The sequence below is a fragment of the Lagopus leucura genome, unplaced genomic scaffold (genome assembly GCF_019238085.1).
Source record: "Lagopus leucura isolate 7727_CA_CO unplaced genomic scaffold, USGS_WTPT01 Super-Scaffold_100004, whole genome shotgun sequence".
NCBI classification, from domain to species: Eukaryota; Metazoa; Chordata; class Aves; order Galliformes; family Phasianidae; genus Lagopus; species Lagopus leucura.
In genome coordinates this window covers 15411411-15428408 of record NW_024962264.1, presented here as the reverse complement: position 1 = coordinate 15428408, position 16998 = coordinate 15411411, and the positions used below count along the sequence as shown (strand labels likewise).

At 41.7% G+C, this 16998-nt stretch overlaps 1 protein-coding gene across 9 annotated transcripts in view; it reads left to right on the top strand.

The window, feature by feature from the left end:
* Positions 1 to 1003: 1003 nt before the first annotated feature.
* Positions 1004 to 16998, top strand: part of FAM13A (family with sequence similarity 13 member A) — a 116048-nt gene continuing 100053 nt past the window's right edge. For 6 of the 9 annotated variants that reach the window (XM_042872217.1, XM_042872213.1, XM_042872216.1 and 3 more), the window contains exons 1-4: positions 1004 to 1047; positions 2951 to 3140; positions 6471 to 6680; positions 13434 to 13614. In XM_042872217.1, the coding sequence (XP_042728151.1) occupies positions 1021 to 1047; positions 2951 to 3140; positions 6471 to 6680; positions 13434 to 13614 (608 nt within the window). In that variant the 5' untranslated portion in view covers positions 1004 to 1020. Of the gene's footprint in view, positions 1048 to 2950; positions 3141 to 6470; positions 6681 to 7339; positions 7464 to 13433; positions 13615 to 16539; positions 16563 to 16998 lie in introns of those variants that run through there. The other 3 variants (XM_042872214.1, XM_042872218.1, XM_042872219.1) reach the window with 3 other exon arrangements.

The following is a 16998-nucleotide window of genomic DNA, read 5'->3' as shown; positions in this document are numbered from 1 at the left end:
ACAGCAGCTCTGCTGCTGCTGCTTGTTTTCTGGTTCTCTGTTACAAAGGATAAGAATCTACATGCTGTTTCTGAAAATGCATTTATGAAAGCCTTAATGCTATTCAATATGGATTCACATCTGAACTCTTCACCCCAAAAGTCTCCAGAGATTATCAGTTTCTCATCATTCACTGTCCAGATTACAGTTTGAAGCATGTAATTGGGTTTTACTTGTAGAGCTGTGATCAGGACTAAGAAGACAGCTCTGTGTGATTTATGTGAAAAGCATGTTAGTGGCTTACAATACGGAGGGGGATAGAGGAGGATGTTACATCAACTCTGAGTCCCACAGTGTACTTAAAAGGAAACTAAGAAAATGCTGAGGCCAAAGTCTAACTGTACAAAGTTGGAAAGCAATCATTTTGGGTTAGACTTGTTTAGCTGTGCTTAGACAGGAAAAGAGAACCAGATTATGAAGGAAATTCTCATCACAATACCTAGTGGAAATGGATTATAAATGAAAATTCAGATCTGCAGATAACATTTTCCATCTGATGCACGGCTCAGTCTCTTCCCATCTTTCCTCCAGGAAGATGTTCGTCTGCCCTTTTCTCTAGCTGGACAGATGTCCTTTTGTCCTGCACACATGAAGTATTTCTGACAGGCAGGCTTCGTCCTCAGGTGGTAACGCTTGCGTCTGAAAGGAGACAGAAATAAGCACGCACCTACGTGCTCTTCTTTGACAATAAGGGTCAAACGTTGGAAATACCACAACTCCACAGCGCTATTTTGAAACGTACTTTAAACTTCTGGCCCCAACCGCGCTTCCAGCTGAGGTGGGAGGGAGCGGGATGCCAGGGGAATGAGTTCTTTCTGCTGCTGGCATGCGGGTTCCGCACATGTGTGTGACGTGACTGCCGGCAGGCTCAGGCACCGTGGGGTTTTTCCACCCCTTTTTGCGGGGGTGCGGCGCAGAGGAGGCAGGCGCGGAGGGCTGGGCAGGGCAGGGCGGCGGGAGCCGGCCCGGCTGGCGGCCAGCATGGGGGCCGGGGCGCTGGCCATCCGCGTGAGTAGGGCGGAGAGCGGCCGGACTGGGAAAGGCGGGAAGCGGCGGCGGGTCCGTCTGGGGAGGGGAAGGGAGAGGGCGGCCTGGGCCCTGCCTGCAGCGCCTCGTCCCCAGCGCTCGGCTCTCGCGTCTCTCCGAGGCGCTGTTTAAGGAAAGCGAAGATGGATAAAGGCCGCTCCGGGCTTTTTGTTGTTGTTGTTGTTGTTATTGTTACATTTGTATAGCCCATACTTGAGGCCTGTGTGCGCGTTCCTGCCGTGCAGGGCAGCCCTCCCTCCGCTGTGTCGTGCTGTTAACTCAAACTTTGGAAGTGAAAATCGTGCGTTGTCCGTTTAATCTTCCGTGGACTCATCTATTTTGTAAAGAGATGGGTGAAAAGCGATGTTCTAACAAGTCGTTCAGCTTTCAGTTCAGTCGCGCACGTGCTGCTTGCTGTGAGGATTAACGAGGCGCTCACGGCTTTATTTATTGTACAGCTGCTTGGTAAATAATGACCTGTATTCACGACTTTTATGCTAGTAACACCTTTCACAAAGATCAGATAGGTACCTGGGGCCTCAGAACACACTTCTGCTCCAAGTATCCGTGTTCGGTGGGAAAGGCGCAGCAGACAGAAAGCAGTGAGCTGCCCGTTTGTGTTACAGCTGTAGGACAGGCGGGCTCAAAGGCAGCCCTGATGCAGACATTGGGTTTCGTTACCCATCCTAAGTGTGTGGCTCCGCATATTCATAGCTCTCAAGCACTTGTTTTTCAAAGAAGCAGCGTGCCTTTGTGTGGTGAAGTGCCAAGACCAGAGTCTGAGCAGTTCTTTGTGATATGTACAGAGAATGCTGTGCATTTCAGTAAGGCTTTTACTACCTGTTCATTAATAAAACACGGTAGGATTAAATTGATTTTAAGTGTCAGGTTCGTGGTAGCCTTCTTAAAGAGACTCATGAACTCTATGGTATCAGTGACCTACAGTTCCAGCAGTGTGATTCCATAGACATGAGGATTTCTGCTTGTCTGCATTAGCAAAATGATGCTTGGATGTATAGAGAGGTTGTAAATGTGGTGGGCTGTGCTGCTGCTCTTTGGCAGTCTTTGCAAACCATGGCACTGTATGCATATTTAGATTTCTGTGTTGCGAAAGTAGTCCTGAATTATGTTATTCCCTCGGGACTTACTGGATGTGTTCTCATGTTCTCTCTGCCACTGCAACTCAAAACTTGTGAGAATGTCTTCCAGATGTATGTCATGCCTTCAGAAGAAACTGTGGCATGTATGAAATTAAGGCTTTATTGTGATCTGACATTTTCCCCTAATATTATGTGTGATTGGATTACCTAGTTCTTTTCTAACCTTGAAATCTCTCTAATTAGATTTTAGACTTATCAGATACTAAATGTGTCGTAAAATCTTCCATAAGGGTTCATCTCACCTGACAGTGGCCAAAATGAATCTTTAGGAAATGCCATTTGGAAGAAAGATACAGTGAACCTGAGTGTGCTCAGAGACTGGCAGGTGTCCTGGAGACATCCCAAACTGATTGTAGTGTTCTGGGATTTTTTATGTGTGTGTTTGTTCTATTGCTTTTATAACCTACATGAACTGTGTGAGTTACAAAAGCAGTCTCTTGTGAGTCCCAGTTTCTTGTTATTTTAGTAACATACTTCCATGTAAGTGCGTCTTTCTCCCTTATCTTAGCTACAGACTTCTGTTCCTTTAGTTACTCTTGATTTTTCTTTAGTAGTTTTTTTTGTTGTTGTTGTTGTTGTTGTTTCCCACTTTACAGGGATTTTTCCTGGCAGTTAAAAGGAAGTAAGACCAAAAACTCCAGTTTTGATGGGTACCGTCATGTTGCAACTGTGCAACATTTTGTAGCAAACATGATTAATGCTTCTTCTTCCTGTGTCTCTTTAAGCAAAGCAAGTCAGCTGTGAGATTGAAGGAGGACATGAAAAAGATAGCCTCACTTCCACTGAATAAGCAGAAGGATGCAACCCGTCCAAAGGTGTTTGGTGTGAGTCTTCTGGAGCTCGAGCAGCAGGGACTGAGCAAGAATGGCATTCCAATAGTTGTGTGGAATATAGTTGAGTACCTGACCCAGCATGGTAAGCTGAAGGAAATCACTTTTGCATAGTAACATGTTTTACTGTGAAGATCTCCAAAAGGAGAAGCTTTTTCGTGATACAGAGGGTGAATGAGGTGTTGGTGCTAACCACGTGCAGAGGACATTACTGTTGCTTCTCTTCTTCCTTCTGCTCAGTATGCTATTTAATAGAAGGTTTACAGCATTATGGAGTAGCACGTGCTCATTGATAAGCTGTTTGGTTTTATCAACTGAACGTATTTCATTTTGAACCTTAGTGTAACTTTCTAGTTGCAAAACAGGTGACTTCTCTCACTTGTGGTAGTGAGAAGACGTAAGTATCTATAATTATATTCATGTTCACGTACACACCCATGAAAGTACATTGTTAAATACATGTTCTCACAGATTTTCAGTTAGATTTCAGTTATTCTTTATCTCCTCAGGGAGATAGGTATCCAATTCTCAGCTTTTCTTTGCGTTCATTTAATGAAATTTTAGTCTCCGTTAAGGAAATTAATCTCTTTGCAGAAAACTAGAATAGCATTGGTGCACAGATGTATCTTGTGCAGGTATTCAGCATTGGAAAAGATTTTGTGGAGGTAACTTCATCTTGTAAGAAGCTACATCAGTTTTTACCATCAGTTCTCTGTTTTAGCTGCTCAGCAATGATAATCCCATTACAGCGTCTTAAGATGCTGTGTTTTTATCTTGATGGACTCACAGAAGCTGTTAGATGCAAACACAGCTTGAAAGGTAGCTTAGATTAAATGAAAGCTTGAAACATAATTGTACCTTTATTCCATAGCAGTACCTTGCTTGATCTACTTCAACTTGCTTTAAAGTGATCTGCTAGAACAGTGAAAGAGCAAGGAGGGGAAAATGCCTTCAATCACTTAGCTGTAATCAAAACCAGAAGTTGACAAACCCTCTTGATTGCAAGCTGTGGGCTGTACTCTGTGTTCCATAAAAAGATTGCATCCCACTCAAGCATTTTCCAAATATGAACAAAACAAGCCAGATCTTCTATCTGCTGCAAAATTAGCTGGGCTTCTAAATGCCAAGGTGATTATCCAGCCTTGGTAAACATATAATCTACTCTCTTTCTTGAGAAAGATGTCAGAGATGCCCTCTTACTTGGGAATATTTTGAAAGGAGTGCTCTCTGCTTGCCTACAGTTTGTTTTGTGAACTAATGGGGAAGTTAACCCCGATAATGTTTTTAACAGTGCCCTACATATGAACTCAAACTATTTGGAGGAACAGTGTTCTGTCTGCAATTTGTTCAGCGTTGCCTCCTGTTCTGCACAGATGCAGTAAGAGACATTATAGGGCTTTTAAAAGTCAGGCCAGAGCCTCCATGTTCATGGGTGACTGATGTTAGCCATTTGAAAAAACTGAGCCAACTTTTGGGTGGCTGCATCCTTCGACTGAGTTTGTGATAAACTACTAATTTTCAAATTTGTAGGTGAAGCCAAGTTTTCCTATGCTGAATTTGGAAATATCTCATTACTGTTCCCAGTAGGTTCTAGCCTCTCTTTATTTCCATAGGAAGTTTTATCTGCATGGCCGCTCTGCTCTGTTTGTTCGCTCTGTGCTGCAGGAATGAGTGACTGAGATGTGGTGTTTTCTGTCGCCCCCCAGATGGCAGTATAGCATTTTTTATGTGTTTTCTTGTAGCTGCAGGAATACAGGGTCTGTAAGCAGTGTCTTACATTAGTTGAGTAAAATGCTTCAGTATTTAAGTGTTTCCATTTTTTTCTTACTAGATCATTTGTTTCGTGGTCCAATTAAAGAGATTACTTCTTTCTACAAACTCTGCTGCATCAATATTGACTTTATGGACTGGAAATTTCTGTCAGACTCCTGCTTAGTAATGACTATTTCTGAACTAATAAAAACCATACATCGTATATTTTGGTCCTCTTAGTGTTCTGCTTCTAAAGAAGAATAAGCAGGCCTATGCATACAGGATCAGAGAAAAGCAGAAAACACTTTCTGTTTTATGATGAAAGTGTTTTAGTGAAAAATGAATTTTTCCTCAGTTCAGCTTTAGGCACTTGTTTTCCTTGTTTGAATCTCAGCATCTGCCTAGAAAGTGATACAGTATGATTCATCTGGCTTCCTCTGTGGAAACCTTCACTGGGTGTGGGTTGTCTGGCCTGAAGTGATGGATACTTTTATTTTTCATTGTGAAATCTTTAGGCTTCATGCGATTAGAAATACACACTTGCTCTCAGAGATTTTATTCTAAAGTGAATTTGCAGTAATTATTACAGAGTTACTGCTGCAAGCAGCAAGTATTCAGCTGTTTTTGCTTCACGATGGTCGGTAAGGCTACCCTAAAGAGCAAAGCTGGAAATACTTGCATGAGTAGTGTCATGCCTTGGCACAGTCATTAAAGCTAATGGGCTACTTGCAAAGTTGAAATAACACAGCTGTTTGGTCGAGTCTGGTTCCTTTTCAGCGCCAGTGTAGTGATGCAAAATTCAGCCATCTCAATTGGTTTCTGCTTGGTATGAAGTACGTAAGTCACTCTAAACATAATGCCTTCTGTATATTTCCTTGGAAACTACAACAGATGCAAAGAGCACAATAATACTGTTTGATAGAGCAAATTCTCAACCATGAAACACCATTTCTCAATGGAGTCATCACCAATAGCTATGCATTTTCACCTGCAATTAACAAGAGCCTGCCTGCTACACAAGTAAAAAATGTGCACCAGCAGAGCTGATGCACTGTCGCTGTGGCCACTGCTGAAGCACACCACCCACTGCCTCACTGTGCTCACATCCACTGTTTGGGCTTCATAAATGTTCAGAAAGCATTAATAAATCTCAATGGACACCATTTTTTCTGCATGGAGGAATTCAGTTATGCACTTTCGCTTCATATGAGCTTCCATGTCAGACACCATTCTGTCAGATTGCCCCTCTGCTGCCAGCTGTCACACAGCAACAAAATGTAATGGGGATATTGGTGGGAAGGTTCAACCTCTGCTGCCTCTTCCACCATCATCTGCCTCTTGACACTGTGGGCCAATGGTGTAAAATAGGAGGCATTACTGTTGGAACAGCGTTCATATCTTATAGGTTACAGCGATGCCACTGGGTTCTGTGGATTTTCATAGAGTATCCCAAGCCTCAAGATCTGGTCATTGGTCTTAATTATCTGAACCCAAGTACTTGACTAGCAGGGTTTCTAGGGGAAAGTAGTATCTTTTCAATCCTCATTGTATTGATTGTCCTTTGTATTAATGCTATAGTATTATTCACGCTTGAATGTCTGTTTCATCATATCACTGGGGTGTCTTAGTTCAGATTAACCTCATGTGTAACATACAATTACAGGTATGACCCAGGAAGGCCTTTTTAGGGTAAATGGGAGCATGAAAACAGTGGAAGAGCTGCGTCTGCAATATGAACGTGGAGAAGAGGTGGAACTAGTTAAAGATGGCGATGTGTACTCAGCAGCCAGTCTTTTGAAATTGTTTCTGAGAGAGCTGCCAGATGGGATTATCACCTCTGCCTTACAATCCAAGCTCATTCAGCTTTACCAAGGTAAGTGAGAGGTAAAAGTCTCCATCCTTCTGTATGCTTTCCTTCGGGAGAATTTTATACAGCCAGCGTAAGCAGTGCTCTCTTTCTTAACTTACTTTCTTCCACAGTTCCTTTGACTTCAGCTCTCACCTGCTCACAGGGTGCATTCTGATAGAAATTCTGAGTCTTGTCATCTTCTGTATTTGGTGAAATCTGAATTATTTATGCTTTTCTAATCTGGTTCTATCTGCTAAATAGGAGCTGAAATGATTAGTTGGTTGGTTGGAAGAAGCTTGGAGACAATAACTGCGACAGTCTCTCTAGGACACAGATTTGCTTCTGCTCAGCTAGAGAGGTTATTGGCAATTTCACTCTTTCTAATGGGCTCTGAAAAGTTCTAACAACTTCATCTGCTAATCATACTTAATATCCATCGAGTCCCAAAGCATATGCTGTCTAAATTTCCACTTCTCACCAAGTGATGTAATTGCCCATCAAACACAAGCCAGTTTGCAATTAGAACGGACTTTACCCTTTAATCCTGCTCATGTCATACAACCTGGAAGATTTTTGTTATTTTTATTTTTTTTCCCTTCAAGAGGATAAATGCTTTAGAAAGTTGTAACTTGCACAACTGTCTGTCTGATGATTCGTTGAACTAATCTATCTGTATTGGGCAGTCCAGACTGCTGCTATGCAGACTAGGCGGTCTGTTCCTGGACCATCTGGGTCAGTGGAAGTTCTTTTGCTGCAGGCAGTTGATGCCTCTCACTCTCTTCCTGAGAAGCTCTGCGAAGTGTGTGGGTACGTATTGCTGGAGAAATGCTCTTTACTGTAAAGCAGACCAATATGATGTGTGTGGAGGAAGAATGTGCTGACAAACGTCTTCAGTGGAAGACAGCACAAAGATTTCACACTGTTGTCCTTGGGTCTCTCTCCCACTTCTCTTGCCTGCAGTAGAAATGAAGCTTAGCTGTTGCCTGGAGCAGGGAGGACACAACCATGTCTTTCCTTCCTTTATTGTTTGGGACTGTACAGACTATTGAGGGTGCACTGGAGAACTTTCTGTCTTTCCTGAGCGCAGTCATTAAAGCTATAATCAGGTCATACGTGGGCTGTGGGGGCTGGAACTTTCTCTGTAAAATAACAGTTAGTAAAGTTGTCTGGGACCCAAGGAAGGGTTCAGGAAGTATTGGGTAGGAAGGTGCTGTTGCTTAAGAAAGTCCCTTTTTTTTTGGCATAGCAGTGTCTTTTGGATTTAACCATATTTGACTCATGAAATATATTTCATTATGTTCTTTCTCTTAAATCAGTGTGAGTGGAAAGTTGTGTGTTCCTGCTGCTACTTCCCTGTCCCGCACGGAGGACGTGTTGCTGTATTGCACCAGAAACTATCAATGAACTTTGTGAACTGTGCTGATAGTGGAAAGTTTCATCCATTCTTGCTTCCCACAGGAAATGCAAAATCTCCCCAGTGCTTTCTTTGGAAATGACAGATGCATATCCTTACGTAGCAGACCAAGATTTGTTGTTTCAAATAGAAGTTACTCAGCTCTCTCAAAGTCATCCAGCTGTAATGCATCTTCACAGTTAAGTTGACATGTATTGCACAGCAGTCCCTGCTTATAGTCCCACTATAAATTTGATTAGGAAACAGAAGTTTTATTTACAAAAAAAAAAAAAAAAGAGCTGTTATGACAAAGGGGAAGTCTTTGGAAAAGTCTGAGGAAAAACGAGTTGTTTGGCTTTGTTTTCATGCCCTAGAAAATACAGCTTAAATTGAGTTGCTCTGAAAGGTACTGATGACTTTGGTGGGGTTCAGATTAGCTTCAGTGGGAGGCCAACCTGTGTTTACCGTTAAATGATCAACCAGCCATGCAGGATTGGAAGAATTATCTATTCACTTATCAAAGTATGTGCAAAGGTATTTGTTGCAAAATGGTACCAGCAGCGAGCCTGCCTTAGTGTTGTTTTTCTGAACTATGAATCAAGTGGGTCAAGGTGTTTCTGAGCCCAAAGGTTATTAAAAAATAACTTGTAATCTGGAGCCACTTAAATGTATGGTGACAATGAAAGCAGTTACAAGCTCTCTTGCAACCTCTGTCCTTCCTCATGTTGAAGTTTGTGTGGGAAATGGTTTTTTTGTAATTATGTTAGAATTCTTTTAAAATATTTTCAGGGATTGATATCAGCATCTTTCAAGCCAGCAAAAAGCTTGGCCTGAGTATAATACGCAATTACTTTTTTTTCCTATAAAAATTGTTAGGGAGTGTTTTCTCCAGTTAAAAATAGCTGGAGTGAAAATTACAAATCTTGCCTGAAGCTGTGATCCTTTTTAATGCAGAGTGTAGTGTCCTTATTAGCAAGCCAGGGAATAAATGATCTGCACTTCATCAAAAAAGAGAAACCTGATCCATGGGTCTTTCGGGAAGTCCACACAGCTGATTTGGCATGCTAGCAGAAGCCTGTATAACACAGCATGAAGTCAGCACCACATGGTGCCCACGGATCTGACACATTACTGTCTATATAGATATTCAGAGTAACTCCAAGACTGTGCAGTTCCACAAGCCATCACGTAGTGTATCTTAAAGGCAGTCTGGTGCGTCCTCGTGTTCTCTTTCTGTCTTTGGAGAAGGGCAGCGATGGGGTGTTGAGAAGGGCCTTGATCTACAAATGGTGTTAATGAGAGATGTGTGTAGTATGTGCAGGCCAGGGACATGCTGATAGTCATCTCAGTATTGAGTGCCCCTCCAGCATGCCTGACAAATATGAATGCTGCTCCTTTCAGGGGGTCCTGGGGTAAAAAACATCCATCACAAAGAGGCTGCAACTTTGCTAGAGAGCAGGGCTGTGCTTGCCCAAGCAAAATGGGCTTGCAAACCTGTGACAGCCCTGGGTGACTGAAAGGTATTTCTTTCATGCATCTCCATTGGAAGTAATCAGTGGCTCCCACACAGCAATCCCTATTTGAGCTTGTTTATTCCTTCTGACTTTTCATTCCTTATCTTTTACAACACAGTCACTGACTCCTAAGACTTTTGTACATACCAGAACCAGCTCTGTATGCTCAGCTCTTATCCCCTTTCACAGGTCACTTGCTTTTAGTGAGACAGGTTGCCGTTGTACTTTTCCTTTTTGGCTTGCAGAAAGCTTTTCCTTTATGTGATTTTTGTTGGTTTGTTTTTTGGTGCATTCCTTTCTCTAGCAAGGAGCAAAATGGAGGCTTGTAGCTACCTTTGGCACTCAGTCTAATTAAGTTGGATGCTGTTTCATTACTCTGGGCTCTCAGTGTTGCTCCATTTGAGATAGCTTGTATTTTACAGTATGCAGCAGCTAGATGTGAGTTCTGTCTCACATACCCCTCCCTCGCAGGTTGCTGTGGCTGATGAGGGTCTCTGTACTGCCAGTGCTCTGCAGGTTTCAAGGAGAAGGGTGGGAGGGAAGGAGGAGCTCTTTCCTGAATCAATAGGTTGGTTTCTGAAATGCTTGGTAGCTGGGAGCTATTGGAGTTACGTGAGCAGGCAGAACCCAAAATAAAGGCTGTGTTAGGGGATTTTAGAGGTCAAGCTTGAACCTGAGCAGTGGGTATAAAAATGAATAAATGAGAGCTGGCCCTCTGATGAGCAAATCAGATTCCCTGGTTGTCTGTGGTTCTCCAGGCTGTAACAGCATATTCTTAACCTTTTCCTTTGGCCTTTATTGTTATTTTGACACTGTCTTTCAAGTTTGGAAATGCTAGTGATATCTTGTGTTCTCTACATGCAGAAGTTGTTGTGCAGTGAAATGTCTTAGAACCAGCTTTCTCATACAATGACAGCTCTCAGCAGAGCTGAGAAGAAATCGTGGGGCAGCTGTCCCCAATGTGTAGCGATGGAGGATAAATGCAGCTCCATGAAGTGCTTTAGCAATTGTGAGCAAGTGGTCTCAGGTTGGATTGTGATGACAACATTTTTATGATGAGAACTTTCTGCAGTTCTGCTACCGATGACAACAAATGTGATATTTTTCCCTCTGTCACAGAGCCTTGTCTGAGGCTCTGTCAGAGGCTCCAGTCCTACTTTCTGTAGGCTGTGGAGGAAGAAAATAAAGGCTTTGATTCCTCCAACAACCTGGCCTAGCTAGCAGTGTGCTTTGCCAGCATGCTGCCTGTGTGCCCAAGATTGACTTCCAGGGGAACGTTGACAGCTAGAAACAGATGCAAGCTTTTCTGTCTGCCCTCCTGGATGGTAATATGTAAGGCAGCTGAAAGCTATGCAGACATGGTAGCGTGACACCGAGCTCAGACTCTCTTCCTTGCATCACAACAGAGGTAATTAGCTGTAGCATGGCACCGTGCTGATACTGTGTCAGTGCTAGGCTGGAATTTTTTGAGGTCAGACCATCTGAGTCATGCACAGAGCAATTACACACACCTGTCTGCTGACATCTGTACCTTTACGTGATGTTCAGACAGTGTGCTCTGTAGGGTGAAGGAGCATCATGCAGATGGATTGATTGAGGAAGTGGATGGTGTCTATAGCATGTCAAAGAAACTCAGTACGTACAGAAATAGGATGGACCACTGGAAAATATGTCCCTCTTCTTGTGATCTGTGGGTGTATGATGAAATTAAATGAGTCTGAAAATACCCCTGCAAATTTATCTTTGCCTCCTACACTGTTGAGGCTCCTGTTTCCAGTTAATTAACATTTTTAAGAGATTGCGTTTTTTTTTTTTGGTCGCCTCTTGGACTGCTGTCCCACAGTAGTGAGTACCCAGCAAAAGATCCACATACCAGGCAAAGTTCTGTGCTTGACAATAGCAAGTGTGTTGATGGCTGAGGGTATTTTTAATATGTTTTAATTATATATCTATGATTTAATGCGAAATATTATTTAAATATAGGTTCTTGAATTGCCTTTGAAAGTCTGGCACTCTGCCATTTTGATTACTGGCAAACACATTTGTCTCATCTCAAGATGCTGCAGAGACCAAAGTACATAGTCAGCTTCGTGCCACCCTCTGTCATCTTACTTAATGAGTAAGACAGCTCTTGATACAGTCTTGACTTCCTCAGGACATCTTGTACCTCACAAAATTAGGCAAGTACATCAGCTCAGGGCTTTGGCAAACTTGATGCTTGTCTGGTTAATAGTATAAACAGCTCTGGTGCTCTAATGTTACTTTGATGGTCAGTACCAGCTGAGTAAACCTTAGTGATTAATTTTGAAGCTGAAAAATTGTCTAGCAGGTGGACAGAAGAAGAAAGAGAGCTCCGGGCAATTGGCTGCCATGGCTCATGAAAATTCTTGCTCTCTAATAAGTTGAAAATCTGTTTTATTTGAAGTATTGTGGTTATGGACAGCTTAGATTCATTTGTCCCCCCAAAAATGAGCAAAGTGCACAGAATACTATATGTATACACATTGCTTTTTGAATTCATCACAATCATCAGCTTAATTAAAAACTTTTTGAAATAGAGCTGAACTCTGTGAAATAAGTCTCAGCAACAGGACAGTTAACAAATGATTTTTGAATTGCATTAGGGGGAAGATTTGACTTTGTTCCCTCCACTTTTCACTGGAGACTTGGGGGCCGGGGCCCCCCAAGCTTTAGAGGGCTGTATTTTCTTGTTCTGCTTTCAGCAGGACAAAGAATTTCACAGCTCCGTAAATGGATTTTTTCTGTGTCCTCAGTGTTCTGCGTGTTGCTCAGTGGTTCTGTGACTTTCAATTAGGGTAATTCCTGAAGATCTTATGGCCTGATTTGCATCTCTGTTCTTAGAAGAACAGAAGTGAAAGCAAAATGCACCTGATACTAATAGTATCAGTAATAGATACAGTAATGAGGAGAGAGCAAAGGTTTGGCTGTGCCTAGCAGTAAGCATCTCTGGTGTTACTCCACACCACTTAATATATCGTGTTTAATGAACAAGGACATCAAGCTCCCTAAATACAGCTGATATCATGAGGCCACCAGCTTTCTGTGTAGTCAGAGTGCAGACCTGTGGAGATTATTAGCATCTTTCCAGTTTTGGAGGAATGGAAAATCCTTCAGTAAATGGAAAAGTACCTGTCAGTCTAAAGCCCCAGTGTGAGGTTTAGAGAGGCAATTAGTTCTCAAGGGCATTACCTAATTAAGTGATAGATTGATGGTGGTAGATATGTTTCTTTCTATGTGATGGCTTTGGCATTCCTCATACTGGGAAAAAAATACGCTGTGTGCTGGTTGCTTTGTTACCTAAACAGAAATATGTTACAAGGTGAATTTCAGTGTTCTAGGTGAAAATTAGTTGTATATTGTTTTTCTTTAAGCTTAATGAAAAGGAAGGTAGTTGGTAATCAAGTCAGGGACTGTCCAGTTCACTTTGATTGGTGCAAACACAAATGCAATTAAATTCCTTATTGTTGTCCAATGTAGTAAAGCCTTCTGGAGCCATCCTCAAATTTTGCTGCAGAAGTGAAATTAATGAATCAGATTTCCTCCTGTTACCAGCTGATTCACAGTAATGAAATCATGACAATTTTTTACACATATATCTCAAAATATTTTTGAAAGAAATACTTAAGTAGACAAATTTTTGCATGTTTTCTTCATGCATATTTGCCTTCTCTGAAAGAGCTAATATTTTAGCTGCTGCAGAAAAGGATGTAGCAGATGAAATCCTGGAGTGTAAACTGTGTGTACTGACAAGTACATACATACAGAAAATCATTTGCTTCCCTAATGATATGTAGGATAAATACATATATGCATATCTGTGTATGTTTTTTCTCCTCTTGTGTCTTCTAGATGGTAGAAATGACATGCAGAAGGAAAGAAACTTGAGAGAACTCCTTAAAGAACTGCCTGATGCTCATTACTGCCTGTTGAAGTATCTGTGCCAGTTCCTGATAAAAGTTGCTGAACATCATGTGGAGAACAGGATGAACATTTGCAATCTTGCCACTGTATTTGGACCAAATTGTTTTCAGTAAGTTGGGTTTTTTACTTTTCCCTTTATATTGATAGAAAGTTATGAGGCAGATAATGGAAAATATAGCTGAGAACCCTAACAGCAGAATGATCAGAGGCAATGTCTGCAGCTTTCTGGTATTTTTGGTACTTAAGCTAATTTTTGAGCTGACAGGGAATTGAGTTGCTCTCTCATCTCCTCTTGCAAATCTTGTACAACAGTTAGCAAGTTTTCCTTTGCGTTGTTGGCAGCAGTTAAGGTGAACACAATGGCTGGCCTCCAGATTGTTTAGGGGCAAGGAGACTTCTGTTTTTACAGCTTTCTTCCTTTGCCATTGAATAATATGGATGCTTCTCTGCAGAATGATTTGAGGAAAGTGCTTATAGGCAAAAAAGGTCTTGGATGCAGCACTCAGGTGCTGTGTGCTTTCTAGCTCTGCTGATTTGTGAACTTGTGGCTGTTTTCAATACCAGAGATAAAGAGAGGGCTCTTTATCATTCTAGTTTATTTTGAAACTGGGCTAGAGGTTGTGGGGAACCCTTGGCCTTTTGAGACTTTTTACTGGATTCATTAGTTCTACTCGTTTCATTCAAAGGGCTCAGTTTCTTGCTGCTTCTGAAGATGATGCACTGTGTGTGCTGATGGGGTTGGAAGCAGTATCAGGAAGAACTATTTCCAGATGTGAGAATGCACTCAAGTAAGATTGTAGCCTCCAGAAACAGGCTTCTTTAAAGAGAGAGAAAACAGTAGGTGTGTTGCTAGTGATGTACTGAGCCAGTTCTACGTAGACGCTGCTTGCTCTCTTCTTAAAGGACCACAGATTTTTCTATTGAGTGGGGAGAGAAACTGCAAAGATGAGACTGAAACCAAAGGTTGTCCTTTTGACTATACTGCCACCTCATCTTTCTCATAGATGATGAAGATGACTGTGTCAAGATATGAGCATGAGAGCATTTGCTGTCTTAATATAAAGCCATAAAGCATATTGTGGGAGGAAAAAAAAAAGTCTTCCCCTCTAAAAGAAAGAAAACTCGAAGACAGCAGTGTGTACAGGCACATACAAGTAGAAGAGTTAGTGGAAACAGCACTAGAGATTTTTGAGAATAAAAAAGTAAGCTTTTAAAGATTGCATTTGTATGAGCAGGCTTATTTACACGGGGTAGAGTTTTAAAGTTAGGGAGTTTACATCTAGATGTATTAGTGGGCTTAGATTCATCTCATTTAATTTGCTTGTTCCTGATTCTAGTGGCTAAATCTCTGTGATTTGAACTCCCAAGTAGCTATTTGAATAGTTGTTAGGTTACTCATCGCTTGGTTGAGGAAAGTTTAGAAAATTAGCTCTGCATGCTTTTTGGCATAGAATGCAGAGCCCTGCAGTTCGGAAATACAATTGGCTTTCTTAAGATTAAATCATACTAATAAAAGCTGTATAGTCGTTGCCTCAACTTATCTCTGCTCATAAGATTGCATAGAAAAGGCTCAGCAGTTTCTGTAAGGTATAGGCCTGGGTGTGAAAGGCAAAGAATCACATCATTCCATTTCAGAAGACTGGGAAAGGCAGAGTTCACATAAGATTGAAGACACAAGGTCTCTTGTGGATGTATACGAATGCAGCCAGCCCTGCAGTTGTGATGCATCAGAATGCATGCGCAGCAGAAGAGGCAAGACTTGACACATAACAGATGAGTAATGTACTTTTACAAGATCCAAATATTTCAGAATGCCGGATGTAGAATTTTGTTTAAGCTCCACCATCTGGTAATTCAGCTGCATGTTTTATCAGATCTTGATCTTTTCTAGGCAGTTCAGGATTGTGGTCCAGACACATTTGTGAGCAACTGTTGAAATGCCCTTTTCTCCTTTGTTAATGAATGCATTCTTGAATTGATGATACTGTGGCCAAATCAGCAAAGATTTGCCAAGAGGGGGAAAGGATTTGTAGCGCCCAACTTTCAGCGTTGGGCTTAGCCTGCTGTTTAGCTGCACATCTGGAGAGAGATCTTCAGAATGCAGTTCAGAGCAAGTCTATCTGAAATCTTGCCTTTGCAGGGGCTGTCTTAGCATTGACTACAGGCAGCTCCTCGAGAGATTAGCTGAAGAAATTGACTATGAGGTGATTGAACCAAACTTGAACTTTGCTTCATTTGTTTAGAGCAGAGCATGGAGTGTTTTGCTGGAATGAGTGTATAAGGCTTAGCAGCCAACAATTGTCAGCAATTGCACTGCTGAGGTAGGAAGATTTGAGATTTTTCTGTCAATTCACACGTCCAAAATCAATGTCTGTTTAGTAAATGCTTAGAGTCAGAGAGGATAAAGTCCATCTTGCCTTCTACAGGATGTTCTTAGTGACATTTTAGCTATTTAAGTGTATTATTTCCAACTCAGTAACTGAACCTTTTTTTTACAGTTGTATAAACCTCACAATTGGGCAACTTTCCAAACAGACTTTATTTCAGTTCCTTTCATCTCATTCATTTCTTCTCCATCAACTTCTCAGTATTTTTTCTAAATTCCCAAACTTTCAGTCTTATCCAGCTTTTCTCTTGCTTCCTGATTTGCTGTTTGATAAATCAAACTTACATTCTTCTAATGAAAGGTTATCTTTTCTGTATTTATGAATAGAAGAATGGAGAAAATGGCTATTTGCAATCCTTGTAGTGAAGTGTGATGTAAAATATGGGAAAAGATAAAGGACAAGGTCAGACAGCTCAAAAAAGGAAAATGCGATGATTTGAGATTTAGTGCACTGTTTTCTCCCAGCTTGGATTTGTTCGGATTTATTGCTGATGGAAGCAACAGAAGTATTGACCTTGGGAGACAGCAAGCGTGGAGGAACATTAATTATTGGCTTTTCTGTTATTGGCCTAATCTGTATGGAGGATTAATGCTTGCACTGTGGCTGCTCTTGGAGGAAGATGCTGACCCAGATTTCACATACTAAGGATATGACTGTACAGTATGGCCTGGTATGTGTCTCTGTTTTGCTCCCACAGTTAGTGTTGAAGAGGAAGTGCAGGACCAGCTGAGTACTCTCTCCTTCTATCTCTTCTGTTGGGTCAGGGTGTCAGGAAGGCCGTATTCCTGTCCTTTGACTGGGATTTGTGTAAGAGATACGAGGCCATCAATTATGGAATAAACAGGAAATTTTTTGCACCTTTTTATTTGCTGTTCTTTTCAGCTCTCTCTCAAAGAATGATGTGTGTTTGTTGCCTCTGTGATTCAGACTTTCACTGGCATAATGGTATTTCATTCCAATAGAAGTGTGATGTGAAGGTTTGCTCAGCTCCTCAAAAGGGGCTGGCAAATGCGTGTGTCTGATTCAAATGCTGCTGTTTGCTGTGTAGCAGTTGGATGATCGTGTAAGGACCTGGGAGGTTTGCTGATTTGGGCTGCAAAGGGCCA